The 27245-nt window shown below is 37.5% G+C and overlaps 1 protein-coding gene across 1 annotated transcript in view; it reads right to left on the bottom strand.

The window, feature by feature from the left end:
• NPAS3 (neuronal PAS domain protein 3) overlaps positions 1-27245 on the bottom strand; it is an 868317-nt gene that overhangs the window by 597501 nt on the left and 243571 nt on the right. The window contains exon 3 of the mRNA XM_042989548.1: positions 13061-13305. Coding sequence (XP_042845482.1) covers positions 13061-13305 — 245 coding nt within the window. The remainder of the gene's footprint in view (positions 1-13060; positions 13306-27245) is intronic.

Here is a 27245-nt window from a genome sequence, read left to right as displayed (position 1 = left end):
ATTTTTTTTGTTTAGGGGTTGGTCTGGGCACTCTCTTTGGCAGACTGCCACTTTTCTAGCAGTAGAAATATTGCTTGTAGAAAGCCACATTGTACTGAACAGCTGTTCTGCTAAAACATTGAGCTAGCAACCCAAGAAATGACTGACTTCACATGTGAAGCAAAACTGTTCCCTCCCTTTGTGCTAATTTAAATGAAAGTACAAAACATTTTCTTCCATGCCGTCTAGTCTTCCCTCCCAATTATAGGCTTTAGGGGAATGTGTGAGAGCCAGGAGCCAAAGTAAACAATTGACACTCCCATCACTGTCCCAGTGGTATGCTTGAACTTTGGCCATTCTACTAAGAGGTTCCCAGGATGCAGCTTCTCATCTGATCTGACCCTTTCTATATTCATGCCTCAGATGCTGAGCGATTTTCTATTTACTATATACATTAGGATTGTGATGTTTAAAAACATACCTCATTCCAGCCTTCCTTCCATCTCTAGAAAATGCTAAGATATTAAAGAAAAGATACTAGAAGATCATATTTGACTAAGTTCTTGCTTTCTAAGTATGGTCGGTGATTCATGCTCTTGGTTGGTTGGAATTATGGTCAGCTAAGAGCAATATACATAGGCATTCATGGGTGGGTATTTGGGTATTGTTTAAAACACTCTTCTGTAAAGAAAAAGCTTCCTAAGCTTACTTGATATCTCAGCGACCACAATTCTCATTAAATGTCACCATGTTTACAGCTGTAACTGTATTTATGCATAACAGATTATCCAACACTGCTTTAACCTCTTTCAACACGATAATATCTCACCTTGTTTTGTGAGCATGTGCATCACTCCTGCTAGATTATAAACTCCTAGAGGGTTCAGTTTTCCCCCCCGCTTTGCATTCCACACACAGCCTAATGAAACTTACAATGTAATAAGCACTCAAATACTTACAGCAGGAATTGGTGAGTATGGTGGAAGAGAAATAGGACGCATTCCTGATCTCTAATGACAACCAAAAAAAAATGTTACCCTAAAACCTAAGGATTTATATAAGATTATAAAACCAACATTCTGAGGGAAGTATCCATTATATCCATTGTTTCAATAAATCAGCCTTTCATTTAAGATACAACCTATTTTAAGAATGTTTTTGTCTTTTCAGCTCAATAAAATATATACATATTAAAATTTTACCTAATCAACTTTTAGATCTCATTATTTTAAGCACTAGCATAACACTAAGTTGCCTTAATAGCCCCCAAACCACCTGAGTATTTTACGAAACACTCTAAATTTCCTCTGCTTTGTTACAGGACACAAGGTGAAGACTTTGACAAGCTAGAATCACAAAATGTATTCAAAATAAATGCCACATGTTGATATCTCTTCTTCCTGATTAACATAATTTCAGAAATATAATCTCACCAAACAAAAAACGACAAAAGCACAAGTTACCTTTAACATGATAAAAGTCCTAAAAAGGAATCCAACCATGCCTTTGGTAGTTTCTGTGTAAACTTAAGCCTCACAATGAAATGTAGGCTTACTGCAGTGTAAGACCAGCTGAATTCTCAGGCCAAGCTATGCCATTTTCTAGGCAAACTGAGGCCAAAGAAATGTTACTCATTAACAGTCACAAAAATTTGTCCAACTACATTGCCCAAGAGCTTCCTATTAGAAGACTCTGAAGACACATTAAAATGACTGAGATGATCAGTTTCCATCGTATTCACACATTTTGCTGGTTCCATTGGCCTCTCTTACATGCAAAGTACCTTTACTATAGGTTGTCAGAACTCCCTAGAAGAGTTCCTTTCTCTAAGTTCTATAAACTTTTCCAGCAGATGTTTGTGTGGCAAAAAATGTAGTGAATCACAACAAGAAGGCACAGTCTGATTGCTTGCTAGATGTACATCACACGACAGCACAGGCTAAACACCTTGATACAGATTTTTCTGCAACTTTGGGAGCTCAGGGTCCATAGGAAAGACAATGAAGGGCACGTTCGGTCAGGTGTCAACCAAGAAAACATCACTGAACCCCTTTACACAAGGTCCTGCGTACGCCCATAGTGAGGCTTACCTGCGTCTACATCCTCGTTTTCTATCACAGCTCTCTAGAACATACGGCATTTTACACATTTTGTTATGTGATCTTCATGTCTCTTTTCAAAATAAAAATGATAGCAATTTTGCTTTTATGCTAAAATTCTTGTAAAAGCCTGGATACTATTCATCTATTTTTATTGAAGAAAGCCAATATTTTAAAGTATTTATATAAAAGCCAAACTGTGTACACAGTCTGTTTTCATCATCAGTGCCGATATTCAACACGGCCTTATTTCCCAAACTGTAAAATTATATTGGAGCGATGTGCTTTAATTACAAAACATTACTGAAAAATATATTTTTAAGTCTCTGTAGTGCTTTGGGAAGTGAGGACTATAATCTCCCAAATTTTCATTTCCTCCACTACTGTGAGTGGGGAGCACTTTGAGCACTCGCTCAACACCCAGTGATTGACAGTCTCAAGGGACAATGGCAGAAGACCACAGCAGTATTTCCCCATGATTGAGTTTTAGTACTTCAGTAACATGTTCACATTAGTAAGTGGGGAAAATTAAACTATACTATGCAGTGCAACCCTATTTTTCCACTTCATGTACACATGGTTTTGGAGGTAGTTATTTGTAGGCAGAATTGAACCTAATTCAGCTTTACCAATCTTACTCATTCTAATGTTCATAACATTGGATTTCTTATACACAAATCCCAAATTTCTTATTTCTAATGATCCCTGTAGCCAGATCATGCCTTAAGCCTTCATTTGAATCAGTAAAACACTTAACAAATTACGTAGGGAAATCAATCAGAACAATTATTTAACCGAACTGACCAGTTGTTTGATTAGGTAAGTCAAAATGGCTGAGCAACAGTCCCATGTAGACAAAGCTTTAATCATGTTTCTTTTTTAATAAGATCCTTCATCTATAGGAGACTCTGCATAGCCCCAGTTTGGATCGTTTACTACATTAAACTGAAAAAGCGAGCAAAAAAAAAAGCCAGGCTAAGCCAATGACTTAGCATGACTTTACACTTAGTTTTTCAGCAATGCACACTATACACAAAACAATATACGTGCACGGAAACCCAGAAAACTGTTAACTATTACACCACTGGCTGGCATACAATTCAGTTATGCTGGCTATCGTAGGAAGATGATTATATGCGCACATATTAGCTCTGAAGATGACAAAAACAAATCCAAAAATGTTTCATAAAGCATGTTACCAGCATTCATTGTCATCAATACACTTTTCAAACAAATCCAAGTTTCAACACTTTACAATCAGCAGTACACTGCTTACCACCATGGGTTCTACAAAAAGTACCTAGGTCCCTTCCAGTTCTAAAGCTCTTCAAAGGGCTTGGCAAACTACAGCATACAGGTCAGATCCAGCCTGCTACCTGTCTCTATACAGCCCATAAACTTAGAACTGAAAAGCATTTTAAATAATTAAAAAAAAAAAAACTCAAGATTTCATGATATGCCAAAATTAGAATTCAGCATTCACAAATAAAGTTTTATTGAAATACAGGTGTACTCAGTCAGTTACGGACGGCCTGTGGCTGCCCTTGCACTCTAACAGTGGACTGGAGTAGCTGCAGCAGAGACCTCATGGCCCATAGAGGCTAAATTATTTACTATCTGGTCCGTCACAGAAAAAGCTTGCTGACCCCTGTCCTAGAGTCCGTTAACTAGTTTTTGTCTTGGCTTTCTAACTTCCCCTTTTGGACGATCGTTGAGCAGTGTGTGAAGACTAGACAGTGTTAACACTCATAATAACTTTCACTGAAGAAAGGAGTGAGAAAAACCAGAGCGTAAAACTTGCTCATGTGACTCCTTATTGATGGGAATCGGTCATTTATAAACTTTTTAAGCAAACTGTGTAAACGGTTCAATCAATTTTCTTTCTTCCATATCCTGATTGATATTGTAGTTGTTGGTTAATCACATTTCTTAAACAAGACAACCATTAATGAAGCCCTGGAGAAGGGTGAGCCTGTGAGAACTCAAGAGTGACCAGTTGAAGAGGCAGGAAACTGGGAGAGAACAAGTTTCCATTTGGGTAGAGTTTTGGTTTTCTTACATTTCTGTCATTAGAGTAAATTATGGTGCATTTCTAAAAAAAATAATCTTTTTATTTTGGAATTATTTTAGATTTATAGAATAGCTGCAAAGTGAGTGCAGAGAGTTCCAATACACCCTCACACAGTCTCCCTTAATTTTAGCATTTAATGCCTTATTAAGGATTTGTTTCCATTCAACTATAACACCTTTGCCTTTGGATGGCCTCAAAATGTTTTGTGAATTGCAATGTAATAGCATTTGATCTAAAAAGCGCTGGTCTCAACACATGGGCCATATATGTGCATATATGTCCATGTATAATGGGGAAAGAGGATATCGAAGGACAGCTGCTAACATGTGCTGAACTGAGAAAGATATGGTCTTTATTATGGAAGAAGATGCACTGAATTGGAATTCCAGGGGTCCAAATCCTAGCGCCAAGTTTGTTACTGACTTTGTTTATATCACTAACGTTCTCTATCATTTTTCTCAACACAAGTGTAGGAGGATTGAAACAGATGATCTGTATGATCTTTAAACCCCAAATTCTTTTGGCCTTCTCCTGCCCAGCCTCTGACATTCACTGACATATTATGGACCCAGAAAGGATGCGAAAAGCAGCAGTCAATCAGTATTCAAAGCCACATTAGTTTTACAGGTGGAGGTCACCACATGTTTATTAAGGCACAGCCAAGAGTTATGCACAGTATCTAGAAAGCTGTTTCTGAAAATTAAAGCCACAGTACAATTTCAATCATATAAAGCAGTCAGAGGTGACTCCTTCTTTGCTATACCCATGAAATATTGGTATCTGCAGAGTACTGAAACTTATATTGTGCTTTGCAAGAGGTGATGGGCTAACAAAAACATGTTAGGGAAGCCCAGCCCTAAAAACAGGGCACATACACTTCCAAATCCCAAATAACTAAGTACAATGTAGTATAAGGCAATGCCATGAGTTAAATATCACATTACCAAGAACCGGTAGACTTCTTAAAATAAGCTGAATGTGATATGGAATCTAAGTATGTCCCCTACAATTCTGTTAAGAGTAAAAAGCAAATAAAAAATATATCAAGTTTTAGATTTGTATTTTACCCATATCATATATTTGGCGCTTGGCTTATTTAATTTAAAACTTCATTGTGCGCTGCACTATTGTCCTCTTTTTTATTTATAATGATTGCATGTATGCAAATCTTGATACTCAACAGACAAAATCTTTTAAAAGAAGGAACTATGTCATACCTTTTTGAACCCAAGACACCAGGGAGACATGATACCTCCATGTAAAGGAAAATAAAGTAAAAGAGAAGGAAGGGGACGCCTGGGTGGCTCAGCCGGTTAAGTGTTTGACTCTGGATTTCAGCTCAGGTCATGTTCTCACAGGTTTTGAGTTCGAGCCATGCATCAAGTCCTGCATCAGGCTCTGCGCTAACAGTATGGAGCCTGCTTGGCATTCTTTCTCTCCTCCTCTCTCTGCCCCTCCCCAGCTTAAGTGTGCACTCTCTTTCTCTCTCTCAAAGTAAATAAATTTAAAGAGAGAGACAGACAGAGACAGAGACAGAGAGGGAGGGAGGGAGAAGGAAAACAGAAATACTAGCAGAACACGAAGAGTTAGAACATGTGGCTTTTGAAATTATTAATAAACAGCTTCAAAAAAACCTGACTCTCAGGAGAGTCTAATTTAAGACAATAATTACTAAATCCTTTCTCAGAAATTGGGGTTTGGGATTAGACAGTCAGTAATCATCCAGACCAGAAAATTCACAAAAAGGAAATTCAAATGAGAAACTGAGGTCTAGAGAGGCCTTTGTAACCCAGGTCACGTGGTTTATTTAGTTTTATTTATTTCTCAATAAATGGTAAATACCTCCAAGGACAGGACTCTGCCTTACACCTTCTCTATTATATGCCCCCACATTACCAGCAAAGGAATCAGAGGACTTACCAAGAGAAAGTACTCAGATACTGGTCGAATGAACTTGAATTTATATACCCAAGACATGGGTTTCTTAAGAATATTGTTTTTAAGTGTCAATTCCTCAGCTTGTACATTACACGAGAGAAACAAGTTGGCAGGGGAAGGCAGCTGATCCCAGGCAAGGGGTACCAACCTCCTAGCTCCTACTCTATCCACTGTATTTCCCCCCTTGGTTTCACGCTATTCCCATCATTCTCCCTCCATTTTTCTTCCTTTCAGTCTTTCTTCACTCTTTTCTTTCTTCATCCTAGCTTATGACTTAGACCCACCCACATTTTCCATCAGCATTATTCTGCTCACTAATAGCAATATCAAGATATGACTTGGTACTATATAATTTAATTTAAACACATGGTTGTGGCACCTGGGTGGCTCAGTTGGTTCAGTGTCCAACTCTGGATTTCAGCTCAGGTCATGCTCTCACTGTCATGGGATAGAGCCCCACATGGGGCTCTGTGCTGCCAGGGCAGAGCCTGCTTGGGATTCTGTCTCTCCCTCTCTCTCTGCCTCTCCCCTGCTTATGTGATTTCTCTCCCTCTCTCAAAAACAAATAAAAATTTAAAAATAAAAACTCGGTTAAATACGTACTTTCCTGGGTACTGTAAATGGAGATAAAGACATGTATAAAACCCAGACTGTTCCCTCAAGTAGCTCACAGTCTGCATAGAGAGACAAGGATCATAAGAAAAGGATTATGAATGGATACTAAAGCAAGAGAAGACTGTCACAGTAACCTATTAGGAACAAATGACTACTGTTCTGGGGAAGCAGAGAAGATTTACCTAACAAAGTGACAGGTGAGCTGCGTTTTCAAAGGTGAACAAGAGTTCAGTAAAACGACAAGAAGGAAAAGGGCATTCTGGTTAGATGATAGGATGTACAAAGGCACAAACGTATGGTCTGAGGTATTCGGTACTGCTGGGGAAAAAGATGACGACGGCATATAGAGGGGCAGACCGCCGAATCCCGATGCGGGATGCAGAAGTACACGTACACTCTTTTAGCCACATTTCCAGAGGTGTCTGCCAAAACATTCTGTAAAAGAGGTGTTATGTTTTGGCTCATCCCTCTGACACCTTTGCCATCACCATGACAAGAACCTCTCCCAAATCTCTGCTGTCCCCTGACAGGGGGCAGACCAGAGCTGAACCCTGAGCACAGCCAGAGCTGTGGCACGAAGTAAACCACCCGGCTAAGCTCAGCCTAAATCTGCCAACCTCCAGAATGAACCACAGCAACAAGAGGAATAAAAGCTTTGTGGCGTGCCACTGTGACATTCGGACTGCTTGTTGCCCTGGCGATGACGGACTAGGACGCCTGAGTATGCACACATTCTCAGTCATCACTCTCACAAAGAGGCTTCCGCGGAATCAGTGTTTGGAGTGGAGGGTAATTCTGGATGCCCAACAGTGCCAGGTGCACTGAAGGTAATGGTGACTGAACTCTGACAGTGGCACATGTGAAGAAACCATCAGTGCTTTTGCATGCTTCATTCTGAAGGTGGACCAGAGTCCCCCTCCGCAGATAGCAAAGCTTCTCCTGAAAGAAATAGGAATCTGCACAAAATTATAGTCTCAGAGACTTCCTCTGCCATCACTAAGCCCTCATTTGTCAGAAAGCCCTTCATGCCCAGTTTCAGAGATGAGAATCCTAGGAAAGCATGGAGATATAAACAATGCCTGTCCTATGATGATGAAAATACAGTAAAAGCTTAGTTCTTAAATGAACTTCCTTCAGAAGTATTCCCTCCACTAGAAAGGAGAGCAGTATGTAATGAAAAAGTTCCCAGAAGCATACCTAAGAAAAGGCAATTATATCACATCATACTGCCATGTACTAGTAAAACCTGGCACTTGCTACCAAAATAAACAAGAGTGAACACTGGCAGCTCAGCTTTTGGTTGGCCCCTTTGGACTGAGGTGACTGAAACTCGAGACTAAAGCAGGGAGATGGGCCCCCAGTCTACTGAAGGTGGTGGAGGCGAGAACAGGAACCACACAAGAAGCAAGTCTCTATCTTGTCTCCTGCTCTCCTACCCCTACTGGAAGCTTCTGTTCAGAACCTAAGGGTTCAGTCTGGGCACTACCATTTTCCTGTGTAATAATAAAGAGCACCACAGGCTGATGTACATGCTATACCCTGATTCTAAGAAATCGCATTTCACATTTTTTTTTAATAATGAGGAATAGGACACTTGCCCCCGAGTATGAATGTCAGTTGGTCGAAGTACACGTGTCCGTACACAGTAAAATGCCTGAACAGGAACTAGAAGACCTTTGGGAGCTGCTTAGACCAAGAAGAACAATCACTCAGTCTTGGATTCTCTACCTTCTATGGAAACAGACAGCATTTTAGAAAAATAGTTCTAAGTTTTGGGAACAACCAGTATTGTAGTAGTTCAGAGTTACTCTGAAGGATGTCACAGACTCAGCGGCTACACATGGCTGTTTCAAACCGAACCCTTAAACATGATTGCAAAAGTAACAGTCTGGTCTCTGGCTAAGGATAGATCACGTATTCCTTAAATAAGGACCTGCAGGCCTCTCCTCTCAGAAATATCCACCACTTAATTCACAGTAAGGGCCCGAAATAGTGAAGAAAATATGAAATATGAAAATTACTATGAAATAGTAATATATGAAATTTAGTATGAAATTTATAGTAAATATGAACTTTACTATAAAAATAGTAAAGTTCTTCCGTAACGTGTTCAGTCAATTTCAATCACCAGTTGTCTTGCAGTATTTTTCAACCATTTCCTTCCGAAAGCTAAAAATGTCTTCTATTTTACATACTTGAGCATTGTCGCCTGTCACACACATACACAAATTGTTGTTTAAAAGCGGCCATGTTCAAATTGAAGTAAGACTTATGCTTACAGTGGTAAATATTCCTGGATTAATAGAGTTGTAGCAGACACACACCGAAAATTGACTGAAGTCTGTGATATTAAAAAGACAGAAAATTTATCTAGTTTTAGCAAATGTCAAATCACCAGCTATTGCTTTTAAGATTAATAAAAGATGTAATGGTTTCTAGATAGCCTCTAAATAGAGATTACTATGAATGGAGAGGTGATTTACCAACAGTCACCACAATGAGATTTCTTTAAAGGTTACAATCATCAGTTATTTAGCTGAAACACTGCTGAGAATGCCTGGTCATTTCTTGAATAATGCATAATGTTCATTGTAGATTTGATCTGTATTATAACAATACAGATATTTCTAAAATCATGGAAAAAACTATCTGTTACCTTCCAATTGCTTAACATGTCATTTCCATGAAGTAATTGACTCGGGACATATTACACACTGTCACCTGAGTGTTCTTTCTGCAAGCATAACTTGTAATAATCTATACAGAATGGGCATCACAAAACAAACTCATCAACCTTTATAGACATTTAAGAAAAGATGTGATGAATACAGGGCAGAGTGAAGGACCTTTCTGAAGCAGTAAATTAAAATGATTAAATTTCTATATAGTTGTGTGAGACAAATTTAAATTTAAGCTTTGAAATTTAATTATTAACATGAACAACTCATCACATTAAAAAAAAAAAAAGCATTGCCTGCATCGTGTAAGTACTTTTCATATAAATTTCCAAACGCCTTTAGGTTTATTCAAGAGACTGCTTGGAGAAGCACAAAGTCTAATGTCTATCGTTTTATTGTTGGATTATGAACTGCACTTCACATGATGCTGCAGGCTATTTATATAAGCTTGTTTATCCACATGAACTTCTTCAAGGGCACAACACAGAAGACCTTAATAAATTAAAATGAATTTCTTTTGATGTTGTTTCATGAATGTTTGATCAGAATGAGGAACAGGTTTGCATTAAAGAATGAGAGTAGAGCAATAAAGTATACACATACTGTACAGCAGAACCAATTCACAGAAAGTGTCCACTGCATTCCTAGCAACTTTTGAGAGCCAGAGTCAACTGGATAGAGTCACTATGCTTCACACCTTCACTATCATCAGTTTACTGATAGTGGGAGTACACATGTACTGAATTGGATGTTCTGCCATTATCTGGATGGAATTCTCAAAATAATAAAATCTCTTATCTCCTTCCAGACTCTTAAATATCCACCCTAACCTCCCCATTTTTCTCCTTGACATCAGTATGTCCTTTCATAGACTGAAATGCCCACGAGAGCAGAGACCATATTTTATTGTTTTTTATCCATCTTAATCATGAGTAGTTTAGAGTTTGACTGACTGAAGTCCATAAAGTAAAAATGAATGATCAGTCACAGTCAGAAGCTGAGAGAATTCTCACCTGGCATGCTTGATAAAGGGGATGCAAATCAAATAAAATTTCTAGAAACGATATGATGTGATAGAGCACTAGACAGAAAGGTGAAACAATGGAATCTAGCTTAAGATCTGCTAATACTTAACTGTAAACTGTTTCTGTAACATTTCCCTGGTCTACATATGAGGGCATGGTTTTACATGAGCTGTAATTTTGCATCTCTACAAGGTCATGATTCCAAAAGTAAGCAAGGGGAGGGTGCCTGGGTGGCTCAGTCAGTTAGGCTCCAACTTCCTCTCAGGTCATGATCTCGTGGTCCGTGAGTTTGTGCCCCATATGGAGTTCTGTGCTGACACCGTGGAGCCTGGAGTCTGCTTCAGATTCTGTGCTTCCCTCTCTCTCTGCCCCTCCCCTACTTGAGCTTGGTCTCTCTCTCTCTCTCTCTCTGTCTCAAAAATAAACATTAAAATTTAAAAAAATAAAATAAAATAAAAGTAAGCAAGGTTATCACATTGCAGAATAATGGACAAACCATGGAACCACTTTTTACTTTGGTAACCACCACTACCAAGGCAGCCTATAAACTGCCAGCTCCTTTAAAAAAGAGAAAAATGGAGGTGTGCCTGGATGGCTCAGTTGGTTAAGTAACCAACTCTTCATTTCAGCTCAGGTTATGATCTCACAGCTCCTGAGTTCGAGCTTGACATTGGGCTCTGCGCCAGCAGTGTGAAGCCTGCTTGTGATTCTCTCTCTCTCTCTCTCTCTCTCTCTCTCTCTCTCCCTCTCTCTCTCTCTCTCCTCCCCATCCCTCCCTCCCCCCCCTTCTCCCACTCAGTAGCTCTCTAGTTCTCTTTCAAAATAAATAAATAAGTGGTAATAAAAAGATAACTGTGCTAAACAACCTCATACAAGTTCAGTCCCTTAATCAGTCCATTTCAAAGCGAAGAATAAGGACGTATTTTGTACATTCTGTGACTTCTACCCTGTTGCACCTACCTTTTCATCTTATATGATTTGGAATAAACATGAAAGCAGTCTAATGAACAAACTCTTAGGGATACAGTATATTTACTAAGATTACATTCACATCTTCAGCTTGGGAAAATTTGCCACAACTTTAGCATCCGGAACACAGATTGATATATTACCAAGCTGACATCTACATTTTTAAGAGGAGAAGGGCTGAAAAGGGACAGCATGAATGTGCCTTAGTTTGTCCATACTATGCTATGTTACACTGACATCCAGCCCTTGACAGCTAACTCTGTTCTATGTTCTCAGCTTCTGAATGCCATTCTTACACTCTAGAGAGATAATCTGTGAACTATGGCTTGTGGGCCAAATCTGGGGGCAGCTGCCTATTTTGTGACGCATGGTTTTATTAGAGCACAGCCACACCCTGCTGTTTACAGATTGTCTATGGCTGAGTTCGTGCTACTGTGGCACAGTTCAGAGCCCCTCAAAGCCTAAGCCTGTATATTTCCTATATAGTCATTACAGAAAATATTTGCCCTGCTCTAGAGGAAAATAGCATCTAGAATTTAAATTCTGATTTTCCTTCTCTCGTAAGCGTAAGAAACATTGCAAGTACCAATGGCAGAGATATAACCAGATTTACACATGCATGGATACACATATGATGACACTTCTAAGCACACAATTGTAAATAGTCATTGCTTTGGATCCTTCATTTTAATCTGTATCCTCTGTATCCTCTAAGAGGTCAGGGCTCCCTATTAGAACCCTTTCAATTCCTACAAAATTCCTACAAAAGCCATGAGCACAGGGACTTCAAAGGTCACTGTCAAGGTGTCATCACTTAACAAAAGAACCTAATTCCTCTCCCAGAGTTGCCCACAATTTTCCCAATTATCCAGCTTATGCCCACCAAGGGTCTAGAGACAAGGTTAGAGCACAAGAAACTAGCAGATCCCTTAAGTCCTAAGCCTTGAATAACACATCGTTTAAGACAGAGAATCAATGGCCAATATCACATATACATCAATAAAGATACGCATGCATATTCACATGCTAAACATGCTATAAATTACTAGAAATTTCACTAACACGTAAGAAATACCTCTCTTGCATATCAGAATGAAGAAGGCCTAAAATCTTTCATTAGTGAGTTTTAAGAGTGACTGCACCAAGGATCGGGAGGACAAACATAGGTTTAGATTTACAAATCTTGGGCATTATGTATGGCAACTTGAAACATTAACATGAATTATTTGTTTTATTACTCAATAAAGTCATTACTCAAAATGCCTACTACAGTTGGGCTCAGCTTCCTTCCTTTCTTTGGTTACTAAAGACAGAAGATATTAGTTCCACCCTTTAACAAATATTCTTGTACTCCACCCATCAGTAATAATTTGCATGAATTAGCATAACGCAAATTGAACCCAAGAAGCATTTTAATGTAAGTCATTTCATTCTCCTTTCTCTGAAGCCTTGCATCAAGTGATAGAATATTTAGGCTGACAGACGTTTTGAAAATAAAAAAGAAATAGAAGAGGTTTATTTCACCTTCACATGGGGTCTTTCTCATGCAGAGTTCAGATTTCCACATTTGTATCCCTTTAAAGGATTTGATATGCAGGAAAAGAAGAAAGGATGATGGTAAACATTTCATCTTAGAGACACCTATCGACCACCATATTCCAGAACAAACAGGGGCTTAAAACTTACCTTTTACTGATGTGTTAGGTGGAGGGCCTTCCATTCGCAAGTTCCACGGAGGGTCCCCTTGGTTAGCAAAGTCCCTCATTTTCAGATAGCTAATTGTAAGTCGAATGATGGATGCCTTGTCAAGCTGGCTAGTGATGGCTGCAGGAAGAGGCAACAACTTGGCCAATTCATAGAACTCAAAATTTTCTTTTCCCCGGCGGGAGCGAGCAGCATCTCGGGATTTCTCCTTTCTCAATGCTTGTAAACTGAAATCAAAGGAGTGAAAAAGTGTCATTTAAAACGTGTGGTTCTGACATCAGGTAGAAATTGTTTCCTTTTCATTTCCTTCTTCCCCCAGCAAAAATCTACCAAAATCTTCTTTCAAATCCAAGGGCCATAATAAAATGATTTCTAGACAATGTTCACTAAAACCAAAAATTCTACCTCTGGATTTAAACTTACATGCGGTAATAACAGCAAATAAACTTACAGGCAGTAATAACAATAGCTTGCTTGTTAGGTTTTTCCCTTTAATTGGCCATGCATTGATATACATTCTTTGTTTCTAAGACATAAGATTTACAGGTAATACTTGGTGTTATCAGCTATAAGCAGCAGAAAAGATGAGGCTAGTATTCATATATTTATTCTCAGGCTAATGATTTTGTTCATTTAATTGTTATCACTGTGAGATTTTAAGGCACCAAAAGCACCTTTACTTCAATTATCATCATGGGGAACAAAGGGTAAACATCAACATTTTATTTGTTGATTCTATGAAGTGTGTTTATGTGCCTCTAGCCCCCAATAAGGATCATGATCTTAAGTCAGATAAACATCACACTGAAAATGAAGATTTCAATATACTTATAAATATGTTGATAATTGGTTGATAAGAGAAAACTTTAATTCTTTATGAATGACTGCACATTAGTAGATGGATAGATTCTCTAAGATACTAGAGAATAAAATGCATCGCCTGGAGAAGTCAAACTTTAAGATAATATAAATTTAATGTTGAAAGATAAAGCCCTGTATGGGTTATTAAAATTTATAAACATTATAGACATATTACTTCACAGAAAAGGCAACAGGTGGGATCCAGCATTTTCCTTTAACTATTCATGTGCATTTCTGTTTGAAGTTTGCTCACATTGCTGAGGGCAGAATCTGGCACAACTGAAGTTGTGTTTGAGCATCTGACAGAATTCCACCTGTTCTGAATGGCTCTGTTTTGTGTCTGACAAGAAATAAAATCAAAATAAGACCCTGATGATAAGTAATTGGGCAATATTTACAGTATCAAGGTACTATTAAAATCATTTGTAAGTATCCATTTCATTGAACTCCAAAGGCATTTTAAATCTTTGAACCTAGCTTTCTGGTTTCCCATTATAAAATAACCAGAAAGAGAGAAACAAGCAAGGAAGCAAGACCAGAGCAATCGATCAAAATGAGTTCAGCAGTGTAGCTCTGATATCCATTAGTATAATATGGACAAGAACATTTCATATTACATTATAGCGTACCTGATGGTGTTCGTGGTAGAAACACTTTACTCACTGCAGACACTCTGAATATCTTATTGAGTATCTACATAATTTAAGTAATGCCATCACACCCTGATCAAATACTCACTAAGCCAACAACCCCACCAGTTTCACAAATATTCTACATTAGCTAACCAACCTATTTCTCACAACTAGACAAGTTAACGTTATCGTTTTCAGAGTCACGGCAGTCTCAGATGAAAACCTTTGTCCCTTAATGTCTCAGGTGATAACTTCTGGGAGAAACATTGCTAATTCACAAGGGAAAAGCATGGCATGCCACTTGTTTCCCCAAATCATGGCTGGCCTTTACATGATTGTACTAATTGGCAATTTTGGCTTGTTGAAAATTGTGTAAATAAAGTGAGAGATGCCTTACAATCTGATAAAGTGTAAGTATACCCAGGATCTGGGTTGACATCTTAGGGCAAAAGAACCATTCATGCCCCTCCCTTTATGTAATAAAAGCAATCTATCTAACACCACTTAGGTCAGCTGTGCCCAAAGAACTAGGTCTTTTGAGATGTCTTCTCTACCTCTTGTAAAGTGCAGTGGTTCAAGTTCAGCACTTTGCTCTTTTTGTGTTCTTGTAATCAAATAGTACTCCAGAAGGTGGGCTCAACTTACAACTGTTGTTGTTCAGTAAGTGACTATGATGGAGCACTAGAGCAGAGGTTGTAAACTGAAGGGCCCCTGGGGTTAAGGCAGGGAATGTCAATGAGTGAAGAGGCCTGATGGCAACTGTGGGGCAGGAGAGGACAACAGCGCAGGCACACACAGTCTCAGTGGACTGCTGCTCTGGAGGAGGGCGCACCTGCTGTCGTCAGATTCCCAGTATTGTTGTTTCTAGAGAACAAAATCTCAATTTTTATATGGCATTTCCAATCTTATGTTATGTTTTAATTTTATGTTAACCAATTAAAGTTTTAAAAAATAATGCAAGCCTAATAAAACCTGTCATTTGGTCAGTAAATGAGGAGGGATACAGTTTACAATTGGATAAGAATTTGGGAGGCCAATTTTGAAAGGCACTTTTACATGGATGTTCTATGTGACTTTCCCTTTATACATGTCACTCAAAGCATCACAAATAGGCTCATCTGTTATCTCATTAACATGACTAATTTTCATACCAGGAATTTCTTTGTTTGACTGAAACAAGTAGAACATGAGGCCATTATCCTGAAATTGCTATTATTGCATAGGCTTAGCAATAGTTTAAGGAAAGAATCTAATTCTATGGGGGTAGGTGGTAAGAAAAAACCAAGATCACAGGGAACAACTCAATGGACTCCAAAGGTAGAAGACAAATGGCTTCTTATTTCCACTCCAGAAAGGGGAATGCATAGACATTAATGCCTTCAGAAACTCTGCCCAAACACTGTCCTCTGATATTTATCTAAAATACCACTGGGCCAAACTTACTTCATGTGTTCCTGACCCACCTTCTTGTTTTTCTCCTCTCCTCCCCTACACATTTTTTTTGTGTTTTTGTGTGTGTGTGTGTGTGTGTGTGTGTTTTTAATTTTTTTTTTAACTCAAACACTCTGTGTTACCCTACTCGAGTAACTGTCCTGGCCATAATCTTAATAACAAAGGGTTTTTCATTATACAGACCTCACAGTTCAGAAGTCTTTCAGAATGACAGCACTGTATCTATAATAAGTAGTAATTGGCTTTAAGGGCAACAGCAATAAAATGCAGTCAAAGGATTACAAAGGTCATAGAGATGTTGATAGAATAGATTAAGCTAAAGATGTGTAGACAATGACTCAGACTGTAGATTAATCTTATGCCTGCTTTTGGGAAGTACAGCTTAGTTGTAAGCAATTCTCAAATAGAATTAAAGACTACATTAAAACGTAAAATAAACTATGTGTTTGCACATTCTGTTCTAAACCAAAAATTATGGTTGTATTTCTACAATACCAAAGAAAGACAGGAAATCACGAATATAACATTATGATCCTGATCTGTGCCATATAAAAAATGATTAAACTTCAGATCAACAAGAAATGACTCCCAAACTTCCCACTGCTCTGACGTTCTTCCACCTAGTCTTTGGGTAACTTTGGAAAAGGAGACTCTTCCTTGATCCTCAGCAAATCAAAATTTCAGTTCTCTTTGATGACAATCTTATCATCCTCACCAATAATTACCAAAAACCAAACAACAAAATCAGCAATTTCAGAAGATATATATATATACACACACACGTGTTTTATTTATTTATTTATTTATTTATTTATTTATTTATTTATTTATAAGTAAATCTAGAAGTACTTTGCAAACTGTGTATATATTTGGGGGAAGATAGTAAATGATTTTCAGATTCTCCAAAGGGCTTCTTCACCCAACCAAAAGGATAATACTCTAGTATCTAGAATTCCCTCTTATAAAATTTGTAAAGTTAGACTCTCCACTCTTATTGTCATTGATGTTACCATAATTAACTTTCCTAAACAACACTGTTGGCATAATGCATGTTTCTGCTTAATGCTTGGCAAAAAATTTTCCATGTTTCTGAAGATATACCTTTAACCATAGGTAACAAGCCATCAAAAAATTACTAGTAATGAAGATTTAGAGGACAATGCTTATTGAATGTAATTTTTTTAATCCTCTCATATATTTTAAGTTCCCTGGCAAGTTTTCTGGCAAAAGTCCTGATGAAGGAATTATAAGACCCATCCTAGCCATTCACAAGCATTGTGATTTTCAGTAACAAATCTGAGCCTCAATGTTATTATTTTACAACATGAGGATGGCCAAGAAATCTCCTGGACCAGTGCAGTGGCTCATACGATAGTTTACCATTTACTACCATGGAAACTATGAATCAGTGAACCTCTTAGATAATTCTAGATTTTACGAATTAAGATAGTTTATGAACTCTAAATGGGGCAGAGAGCACTTGAGAGTTTTACAACAAAGAAAAATTTTAAGAAGTTGCAAAGATTAGGAATGCTGACAGTATAGTCAACCCATCTGAAAACTTTCTTGGAAACCACAGAGATTAGGAGTGAGGGTTCTGCTGCCAAGCTGTGGGTATTGGCACCAACTTACAACTACCATGTCGGCAACCTTCACTAGGTGTCTCAGCCTCCTTAGGCCTCAGTTTCCTCCTGTGGAAAATGGATGTGATAATTTTATCTACTTCATAATATTCATGAGAGTAATTGAGCCAATATATGTAAAGTACAAAATGCCTCTCATGTGGTAAACAGTATCTAAGTAACAACTATTAGCATAATAATCATGAAACTTTTTTTTAATCATAAAACTTATCTAGAGGAAAAAAACCCAACTGTTTGAATCCTAGTGCCCCATCTGATTACTATAGTATTTCTCTCTCCATAATTCTTTATAAGTTTATTTGACCAGGCTTCCTTTATACATCTTACAGTGTCTCTAATTCTAAACTGTTGGCTTTTTTCATTTCTCCTCTCGAACTCCATTCTCTATTGTCACTTAGGACCTTCACTTAGTAATTTCCCATGTAGTGACTGTAGAAATCAAACCAATGGGAATAAAACCAAAGGCCTAACTTTTCCTTGATGACAACCCTAAAACTGCCTATTAAACTCCTTTCGTGTTTTCTCAGATCATGATTATCACTTTAAGCTCTGTTTGATGCCTCTCTCAGCATGTCTTCCACACTAGTAAAAAGTAGAGGTTAAATTTAAACGCATGGATTATGGAACCCAAGTACCTGTATTTAAATCTCAGTTCTATAACTTAACTGATTATGTAAACTTGAGCAATTTACTTCATCTTCTGCCTCAGTTTCTTTCATCTGTGAAATGGGGTGATAGTACTATATGCTTCATAAGGTTCTTGTTGAAATTAAACTAAATGGGTTAATTATTGTAAAATACTTAAATGGTACCTGACACACAGTATTACTATATAAGATATATTAAAATAAAACCTAAACTTGGGGCGCCTGGGTGGCTCAGTCGGTTGAGCATCCGACTTCGGCTCAGGTCATGATCTCACAGTTCGTGGGTTCAAGCCCCGCTTCGGGCTCTGTGCTGACAGCTCAGAGCCTGGAGCCTGTTTCAGATTCTGTGTCTCCCTGTCTCTCTGCCCCTCCCCTGTTCGCGCTCTGTCTCTGTCTCAAGAATAAATAAACATTAGAAAAATAAAAAAAAAAAACCTTTAAAATAAAACCTAAACTTGCTTCACACTGATTGTTCTATGCTTTGAGGTCCACAACACTCATTTACAATGTACACACTGTGTCATCAGTATGATTTCTACTCACTGGTTATGACATATCACATTGTATACTTAAAGCAAAATATAACTCCTTTATTGCAAAGATATTGCTTTTTCACTATAGTCTTCCTTATACCTTAGTCTATCGGCTGTATACCACAGGTTTATTTCATGAGTTTTCAAGTAAAATATGTATTTCATTGATGAATGATTCAAGGTTCACAAATCAATGATTTTTTTACTAGAAGAAGTAAGTGAGCATTTTTTTAGTTCACTAAACTAGAAAAAATGGCATTCAATTGCAAGACAAGCAACTATGCTTATATACAAAAAAAAAAAAAAAAAAAAAAAAAAAAAAAAAAAGAATATCCAAACAGTTAAGAGAATGAATTACTCAGGAGAATTCTGAGAACTTCAGTAAAAAAAACTTCAAAATTTCAATGATCCTTATTAGTCAAAACAATTTTATGAGTACTCTGGGAGAAAGGCGATCTTTCAAAATAGCTTTCAAAATCTCACAAATCTAGAAAGCTCTCCTTGATGTCAAACAAAACCCCAAATCCAGGACCATGGAGAGCTCACCCAGATTGCCTGGGTGAGTGGGGAGAAATGTCAAAGTGCCAGCAGCATTTGCTGCTTTAGCTTCCATACTGGGGGCAAGGCCAAATCAAATTCTGCTGGAGACAAAACAAGCAAAAGGTAACAACTGAAAAAAAAAAAGTAAAAAGTTAAAGAACAGGCACTGCCACTATAACAAAGCCAGTATTATGAAATTGACTCAGTATTTGCAATCTCTCTAAAGCTGCCACGGAACTGGATAAAGATGTCAATTATTTATTGGGCCACTTGTCCATGGCGGAAAAAAAAAAAAAAAAAAACAGATAACTTTGGACTTGATGACTCATTAAATTAAAAGAGGTAAGTTATCCTTTGTGGCTTATCAAATTTAGCTTTGCAAAATTGATTACTTTGATTTCCTACTTCACAGAAATAGTTATGATGATTATGGAAATAATATAGCTGGAGATCTACAGAGGATAACAAGGAGCAAAGATAATAATTGTCACAGAGGAACAACAAAATTAAGTCAACTTAATCAAATGTTTCTTCCTCTCCTATTCTTCATAGCCAGATTTTTATCATTTCTTTTTATATAATTTATAATTGTATTTGTGGAACAGTTCCTGATATGAACATTATCAATAGATTCACATGATCTCTACATGAAAATCTTCTCTAGGCTTCAATTTTAACACCTTCATGTAAGCTTTTTGAATACAATGACCAGTCTCTATAAAACAACACAGCAGATTTTGGTCTTCGAACAGTAGGCCAAAGGATAGAGTTAGAACCACTTTAAATTTTGCCTTTTTAAAAAGTACTTCTAAGAAGGCAGAAAGGCAGGTTTTTATGGATTTTCCTACTTGTTTTGCTTAGGAGAACCCAGCACTCCAGACTTCTACTATTTATCAATTAATCTGGCATGCAGCCTCAAAAGAAGAAGGTCGACCTGTATTAAAAATGCAGCCATCAAAAATTCATCAAAGGTTTCAGCATTTTAACTCATGAACCTTTGAACACCTGCATACTTGTCAGATCTCTGGTCATAGTTAACAGTGAAATCTATAGTGACTCCAATACCTACTCCTGGCCTGACATGAGCAGAATGAGGAGGATTCCCAGGGAAAAAGTAAAGATTCTATAAACACTGCTTGCCCTTCTTTCATTACTTTCAATAAAACAGCCCAACACACATTGGCATCACATAGAGTTCAAAGTCAATCAAATCAACCTACTGCAAAGAAAAAAAAAATCTTTCAGTATTTTTCCACATCATTGTAAATATTGGCTTTCTTACAAGGCAATATAATTGAGAAATGCATAAACAACTATTATCTAGTAGGATTATGCACTGCATAGCTCACAAATTGGAGTCTTTTAATGTTCTCCAAGAAAAGGTAACAATTTCAAAAACCTTCCTTTAACGTGTGAAGAAAACAGTATAGTGCATGCTGGAAGTTAAAACTGGAACCTTCAAGTTCAAGGTAAGAACTCTGCTGCTTAACTAATGCACTGCTCATAGCTGTCATCATTAATTTATGTTAGCCTCTGTAAACATCAAGAGTATAATAGGCCAATTTCACAACTAAATATAGATGCACATTTTGCCCTTATATAAATGGCAGATTGCTGCTGTAGATCATTGCTGCAGCAACACGTCAGTAAAGATGCACTGTTTGATGGTCTGATGCTCACACAATATATAAAACCAGTTGTAATGGTTGTTTGGAAGCAAAGTGTAACATAGCAGCAAAATTTCATTTGTTCCACAAACTCAGGATATATTAAGCTTGGCTGACAAAGACTGTTTGATGTGCTAAATCAGTTTGACCTTCATTCTTGCTTTATTTTTCTCATTTAACATGTGAAATGACCATTATTTTTCCCCATGTAAGAAATATGAAATTGACTGCTTTAAAAAAGTGTCAAAAACATCGGCAACTGCTAACATTTGATAAAGTATCAAAGTTAAGATGCATCCTTAAAATTTTTCACTAAGATATATTCTCATTGAATAATCATGACCTATTTTTGACTTGTAATAAAATAGATCAAAAGAGTAATTAGAGCCATTCAACTGAATGCCTTCCCTCATCTTCAGAAAATGCCTTGTGTATGTTTGAACTTAATAATTAAATTAATTGGTTTTAGCCAATGAGCGTTTTTATTCTTAACACTTTAAATAAGAGGATTTAATTCCAGAATGAGTCATTAGAATAGCAATAAAGAAAGCTGAGAGGTCTGCACAATCCTTTTCAACCAATGTTCACCTTGATTCAAATAATCCTTGAATGAACCACAGCAAGACCAAACTATTCATTGTATGCTTTGGTGTCTGCCAAAAACCTCATGAATCAAAGTGTTTTGTTCTTCATTTTCCCCCAGAACTTTAAGCTGTACAACTGGCAGTTCCATAATAATGGAAAAACCGCAGCTTTATCAAGTAATTTCTCTCCACCCAATAAAGAGCACTTTACCTTGGAGCAACTTGTATATTTCACACCTTAAATTTCTATTTACCAAATCAGCTAATCACTTCACAATTGAACTCAGAACAAAAAAAAATTATCAATTAAAGTGGTTGAAACTCCTGCAAATTATCATTTAGGAATGAAGTAATTGCTTTCATCAGGGCAGAAAAGCCCGCCAGAACAGAAATGTCACTTTAGATTAGTGTTCTCACTCCTGAAGCTATGGATGACACAGCTGATATAAGACTAAATGCCAAGACCAATCAATTGCTTTTGTGGCTCTGCTCTGAGCTGCTGTAAAAGGGGCCATTTTCTAGGATCTACTCTTCATTATAGTAAATGCTATCTCCTTGGTAACATAATTCCATTTCTCATAAATTCTGTCTGAGAGCATTGTCCTAACAATGGATGTTTGTGGAAAAGAATGCTGTTGGTTTAATGCACAGAATTAAGTGTGAATGGCTGTCAAACTGCTATAGTTTACTAGTTCTTAAACATAAATTGAAGTCTTATACATTAAAAAGAATTCTTGGGGAGAAATGAATGTCCTGAACAAGGGTAAGATATCGTATTTGAAGGCTCTGTGCTGCCGGTTTAGAATTTTGACTATTCTAGTATTTATCTGTCCTGTACATTAAATCAGTCAGCTCACACCAGAGGTGGGTGAACACTTCACTTACTTTCTCAGCAGTGTAGTTTGCAAATGTGAAACCTCAGAAGCAAATATGGACTCATTAGGCAACTGCATGCGATTTGTGAATAGCCACAACTGTGCTAAAAAGAAAAAAAAAAAGTGTTCTTTGAGCTGAGCCCTTCCTGGAAAGCATCCAGATCTTAATTTGTATTGTTCATCCTCCTGAAGTTACAAGAATCTGGATTGCAGGCTCCAATTAAAAGGAAATTGAAGAAGCTAATATAGTGAGAAAGCAGCAATTCCCTGCACTGTTCCCTTCAGGTCCGAAGTTTAGAAAGAGATTCAGCATCACGGGTCTTTGCCCAACATGGGATAAAGGCTTTCTCATCCTGGTGAGCACACATGTGTAACTTCCATTAACAGTAACAGGAGTCGTGAGCACACATTGAGAGGAGAGTGTACTGCTCAATATTTGAAAGGGTCAGAGCATCTCTGCTGAAAGGCAAAGTGGGAGGGAACGGCAGGCACCCTGTGACAGCAGGACATTTTACTGACCATGGAAAGGGCAATTGCTGGAATTGCTACCACTCCAAGGAACTAGTACTGATTTTCATTGTATCAATAGCAGGAAAGTACACATGATGTTTCTTCTTTTTAAGATTATTCAGTACCACCAAAGAACAGCACAATATTTAACGTAATAATAAAAGTGGACTTCTTTGAATGCTTACTCTATTTCAATCACAATCTAAACGTTTGAAATATTATCTCATTTAACTCATGGTTGCCAGTATCAGCAACAAGGGAAAAATGGTTAACAGCAACTGCGGAAGACAGAAAATCTTTGGATACTTTTGAAGCTAAAAACAGGGCTGCTTTCAAGCCCCTCTTTGGGGGGCCACCGTATGGGTTTTTTACTTTCTCTCAAACTTGCCACACCCTCCCCCCCCCACCCCCACCAAAACTAGGAGAATTTTTGTCTTAGGGATGGCTGTCCGAAGATCTTGGACTTTTGGTGCTACAGCAGGACAATGCTGGGCAAACCAGGACAGCAGGCCACCCTGGAAGATTTACTGCCTCCACCTCACAAATAAAAGATCAAAGCACTGAGAAGGAAAGTAACTTGCCCAAAGCCAGTGAGGGTTGCAGCTGGAATTTGAACCTCGGCAACATGACTCAAGTATGTTCCTCTCACCACTGTATTACACCACTTCTATAGGAATAAAGTCCTCAGGATTCTCCCTCTTCCTATCATTTATATGACAATTAGGTCGCTGATAAAGTTTTACCTAATTTATAAACACCTATATAAATCCCATAGTTGTTATGAAAACATTAATTTCTTAATGAAATGTCCAAAAAAAGCCCTGTCTTTCAAGCTTATAAACACTGCAATTTGAAGTAGATAGATTTGCTGTTAATTGCTATACATCCCAAACTAAATTGCTTTGGAATTCAAATTCAAATGACCTTTTCTAGAGGGAAAATTCACTTTTTCCTTTAATTTTCTTTAAGTGTGATTTCAAACACTTTTGAAAGCACAACTAAGTGGGAGAAAGCTTTTGAAAACTATCAAGCTTGAGAAGAGAAACTTGGAAAGGAGAAAGCATGCTTTGACAAGTTTGAAGATCTTGAAGTATGAAAAATGAAAGTTATGGTCATGTGAACACTGAAAACAGCACATGCTTTTACTTGACATCAATGAACACACCATTACACTGTAACTGCCTGCATTCCTTTGTGAAATAGAGATAATTAAGTAAAATGGTCACCCTTTCTTTGCACACTACAACTGAGAAAACAGGTCTTAAAAAGACTATATACTCTATCCCCTACCTATCGGTTTAAGACATTATTTTTATTTAATCTTCCATCAAGATTCCCAAAAGCACAGCATATGGTTGCCAGGGATGTGAATTGTTCCAATTTCTAGAGAACACTTTGGCAAATACATATCCAAAGGATTAGAAATTTGTCTTTTTTTAGCTAAAGCTAAAGATGTGAACAAATAAACTGCTAAGAGAATATTCACTGCCTCTTTGATAAATAAACTTCAGAAAAAAACTATGGCATATTCATGATCTTGAACACAGATGTTGAAAAAAATCTTCAATGGCTTGGAAATTTTTTTTACAATATATTAAGCAATAAAAGGCACCAAGTATAGTGGGATCAAATCACCACAGCTACGTATCTCTATCAATATATAGGTCTATATATAGGTCGATATATAGATAAAATATATCCACGTCTACCAAAGTATTTCTACATGGTAGAAATTATTTCTGTGGTATTTCTACATGGTAGAAATTATTTCATGGTAGTATTATTTCTACATGGTAGAAATTCCTTATGGAGGGGGTGGAGAGAACTGTAATTTTTTAAGTGTCTTCAATAAACATGTATTTTTATGTAGAATTTATGTTTTGAAAAAAAACAACATATGAAGAAAAAGCCCACAGCTAATATCATCCTCAATGGGGAAAAACTGAGAGCTTTCCCCCTGAGATCAGGAACACGACAGGGATGTCCACTCTCACCGCTGTTGTTTAACATAGTGTTGGAAGTTCTAGCATCAGCAATCCGACAACAAAAGGAAATCAAAGGCATCAAAATTGGCAAAGATGAAGTCAAGCTTTCACTTTTTGCAGATGACATGATACTATACATGGAAAACCCGAAAGACGCCACCAAAAGTCTGCTAGAAGTGATACATGAATCCAGCAAAGTCGCAGGATACAAAATCAATGTACAGAAATCAGTTGCATTCTTATACACTAATAATGAAGCAACAGAAAGACAAAGAAACTGATCCCATTCACAATTGCACCAAGAATCATCAAATACCTAGGAATAAACCTAACCAAAGATGTAAAAGATCTATATGCTGAAAACTATAGAAAGCTTATGAAGGAAATTGAAGAAGATACAAAGAAATGGAAAAACATTCCATGCTCATGGATTAGAAGAATAAATATTGTTAAAATGTCAATATTGCCCAAAGCAATCTACACATTCAATGCAATCCCAATTAAAATTGCACCAGCATTCTTCTCAAAGCTAGAACAAGCAATCCTAAAATCTGTATGGAACCACAGAAGACCCCGAATAGCCAAAGCAATATCGAAGAAGAAAACCAAAGCGGGAGGCATCACAATCCCAGACTTTAGCCTCTACTACAAAGCTGTAATCATCAAGACAGCATGGTATTGGCACAAAAACAGACACATAGACCAATGGAATAGAATAGAGACTCCAGAATTGGACCCACAAATGTAGGGCCAACTAAACTTTGACAAAGCAGGAAACAATATCCAATGGAAAAAAGACAGCCTCTTTAAGAAATGGTGTTGGGAGAAGTGGACAGCAACATGCACAAGAATGAAACTAGACTACTTTCTTATACCATTCACAAAAATAAAATCAAAATGGATGAAGGACCTGAATATGAGACAGGAAAACATCAAAACCCTAGAGGAGAAAGCAGGAAAAGCAGGAAAAAACCTCTCTGACCTAAGCCACAGCAATTTCTTACTTGACACATCTCCAAAGACAAGGGAATTAAAAACAAAAATGAACTATTGGGACCTCGTGAAGATAAAAAGCTTCTGCACTGCAAAGGAAACAATCAACAAATTAAAAGACAACCGACAGACTGGGAAAAGATATTTGCAAATGACATATTGGACAAAGGGCTAGTATCCAAAATCTACACCAAACTCCACACCGAAAAAACAAATAATCCAGTGAAGAAATGGGCAGAAGACATAAATAGGCACTTCTCTAAAGAAGACACTCAGATGGCCAACAGGCACATGAAAAGATGCTCAATGTCACTCCTCATGAAGGAAATACAAATCAAAACCACACTGACATATCACCTCACGCCAGCCAGAGTGGCTAAAATGAACAAATCAGGAGACTATAGATGCAGGAAAGGATGTGGAGAAATGGGAACCCTCTTGCACTGTCGGTGGGAATACCAACTGGTGCAGCCACTCTGGAAAACAGTGTGAAGGTTCCTCAAAAAATTAAAAATAGATCTACCCTATGACACAGCAATAGCACTGCTAGGAATTTACCAAGGGATACAGAAGTGCTGATGCATAGGGGCACTTGTACCCCCATGTTTATAGCAGCACTTTCAACAATAGCCAAATTAAGGAAAGAACCTAAATGTCTATCTATTGATGAATGGATAAAGAAGTTGTGGTTTATATATATACAATGGAATACTACTTGGCAATGAGAAAGCATGAAATATGGCCTTTTGTAGCAACATGGATGGAACTGGAGAGTGTTATGCTAAGTGAAATAAGTCACACAGAGAAACACAGATACCATATGTTTTCACTCATATGTGGATCCTGAGAAACTTAACAGAAGACCGTGGGGGAGGGGAAGGGGAAAAAAAGTTACAGAGAGGGAAGGAGGCAAACTGTGAGAGACTCTTAAAAACTGAAAATAAACTGAAGGTTGATGGTGGGTGGGAGGGAGGGCAAAGCAGGTGATGGGTATTGAGGAGGGCACCTGTTGGGATGAGCAATGGGTGCTGTATGGAAACCAATTTGACAAATTTCCTACTTAAAAAAAGGAAAAAAAAAAGCAACATAAATATAATTTTTTGGAGTCCAAGTTGAGCCTCAGAAGCGTCTTGATACTCAAAGGCATGTTTCATTTAATAAAAGGTTTACCTGATAGGGTTTGTTATCAAATGCCAGCCTGTCATCACTTCTTGCAACAGAAGGGTGTAAATATTTGGAGGAAAA

Source organism: Panthera tigris, chromosome B3 (assembly GCF_018350195.1).
Source record: "Panthera tigris isolate Pti1 chromosome B3, P.tigris_Pti1_mat1.1, whole genome shotgun sequence".
Taxonomy (NCBI): Eukaryota; Metazoa; Chordata; class Mammalia; order Carnivora; family Felidae; genus Panthera; species Panthera tigris.
The sequence above is the reverse complement of the archived record's forward strand: the minus strand, read 5'-3'. Positions and strand labels throughout refer to the sequence as shown.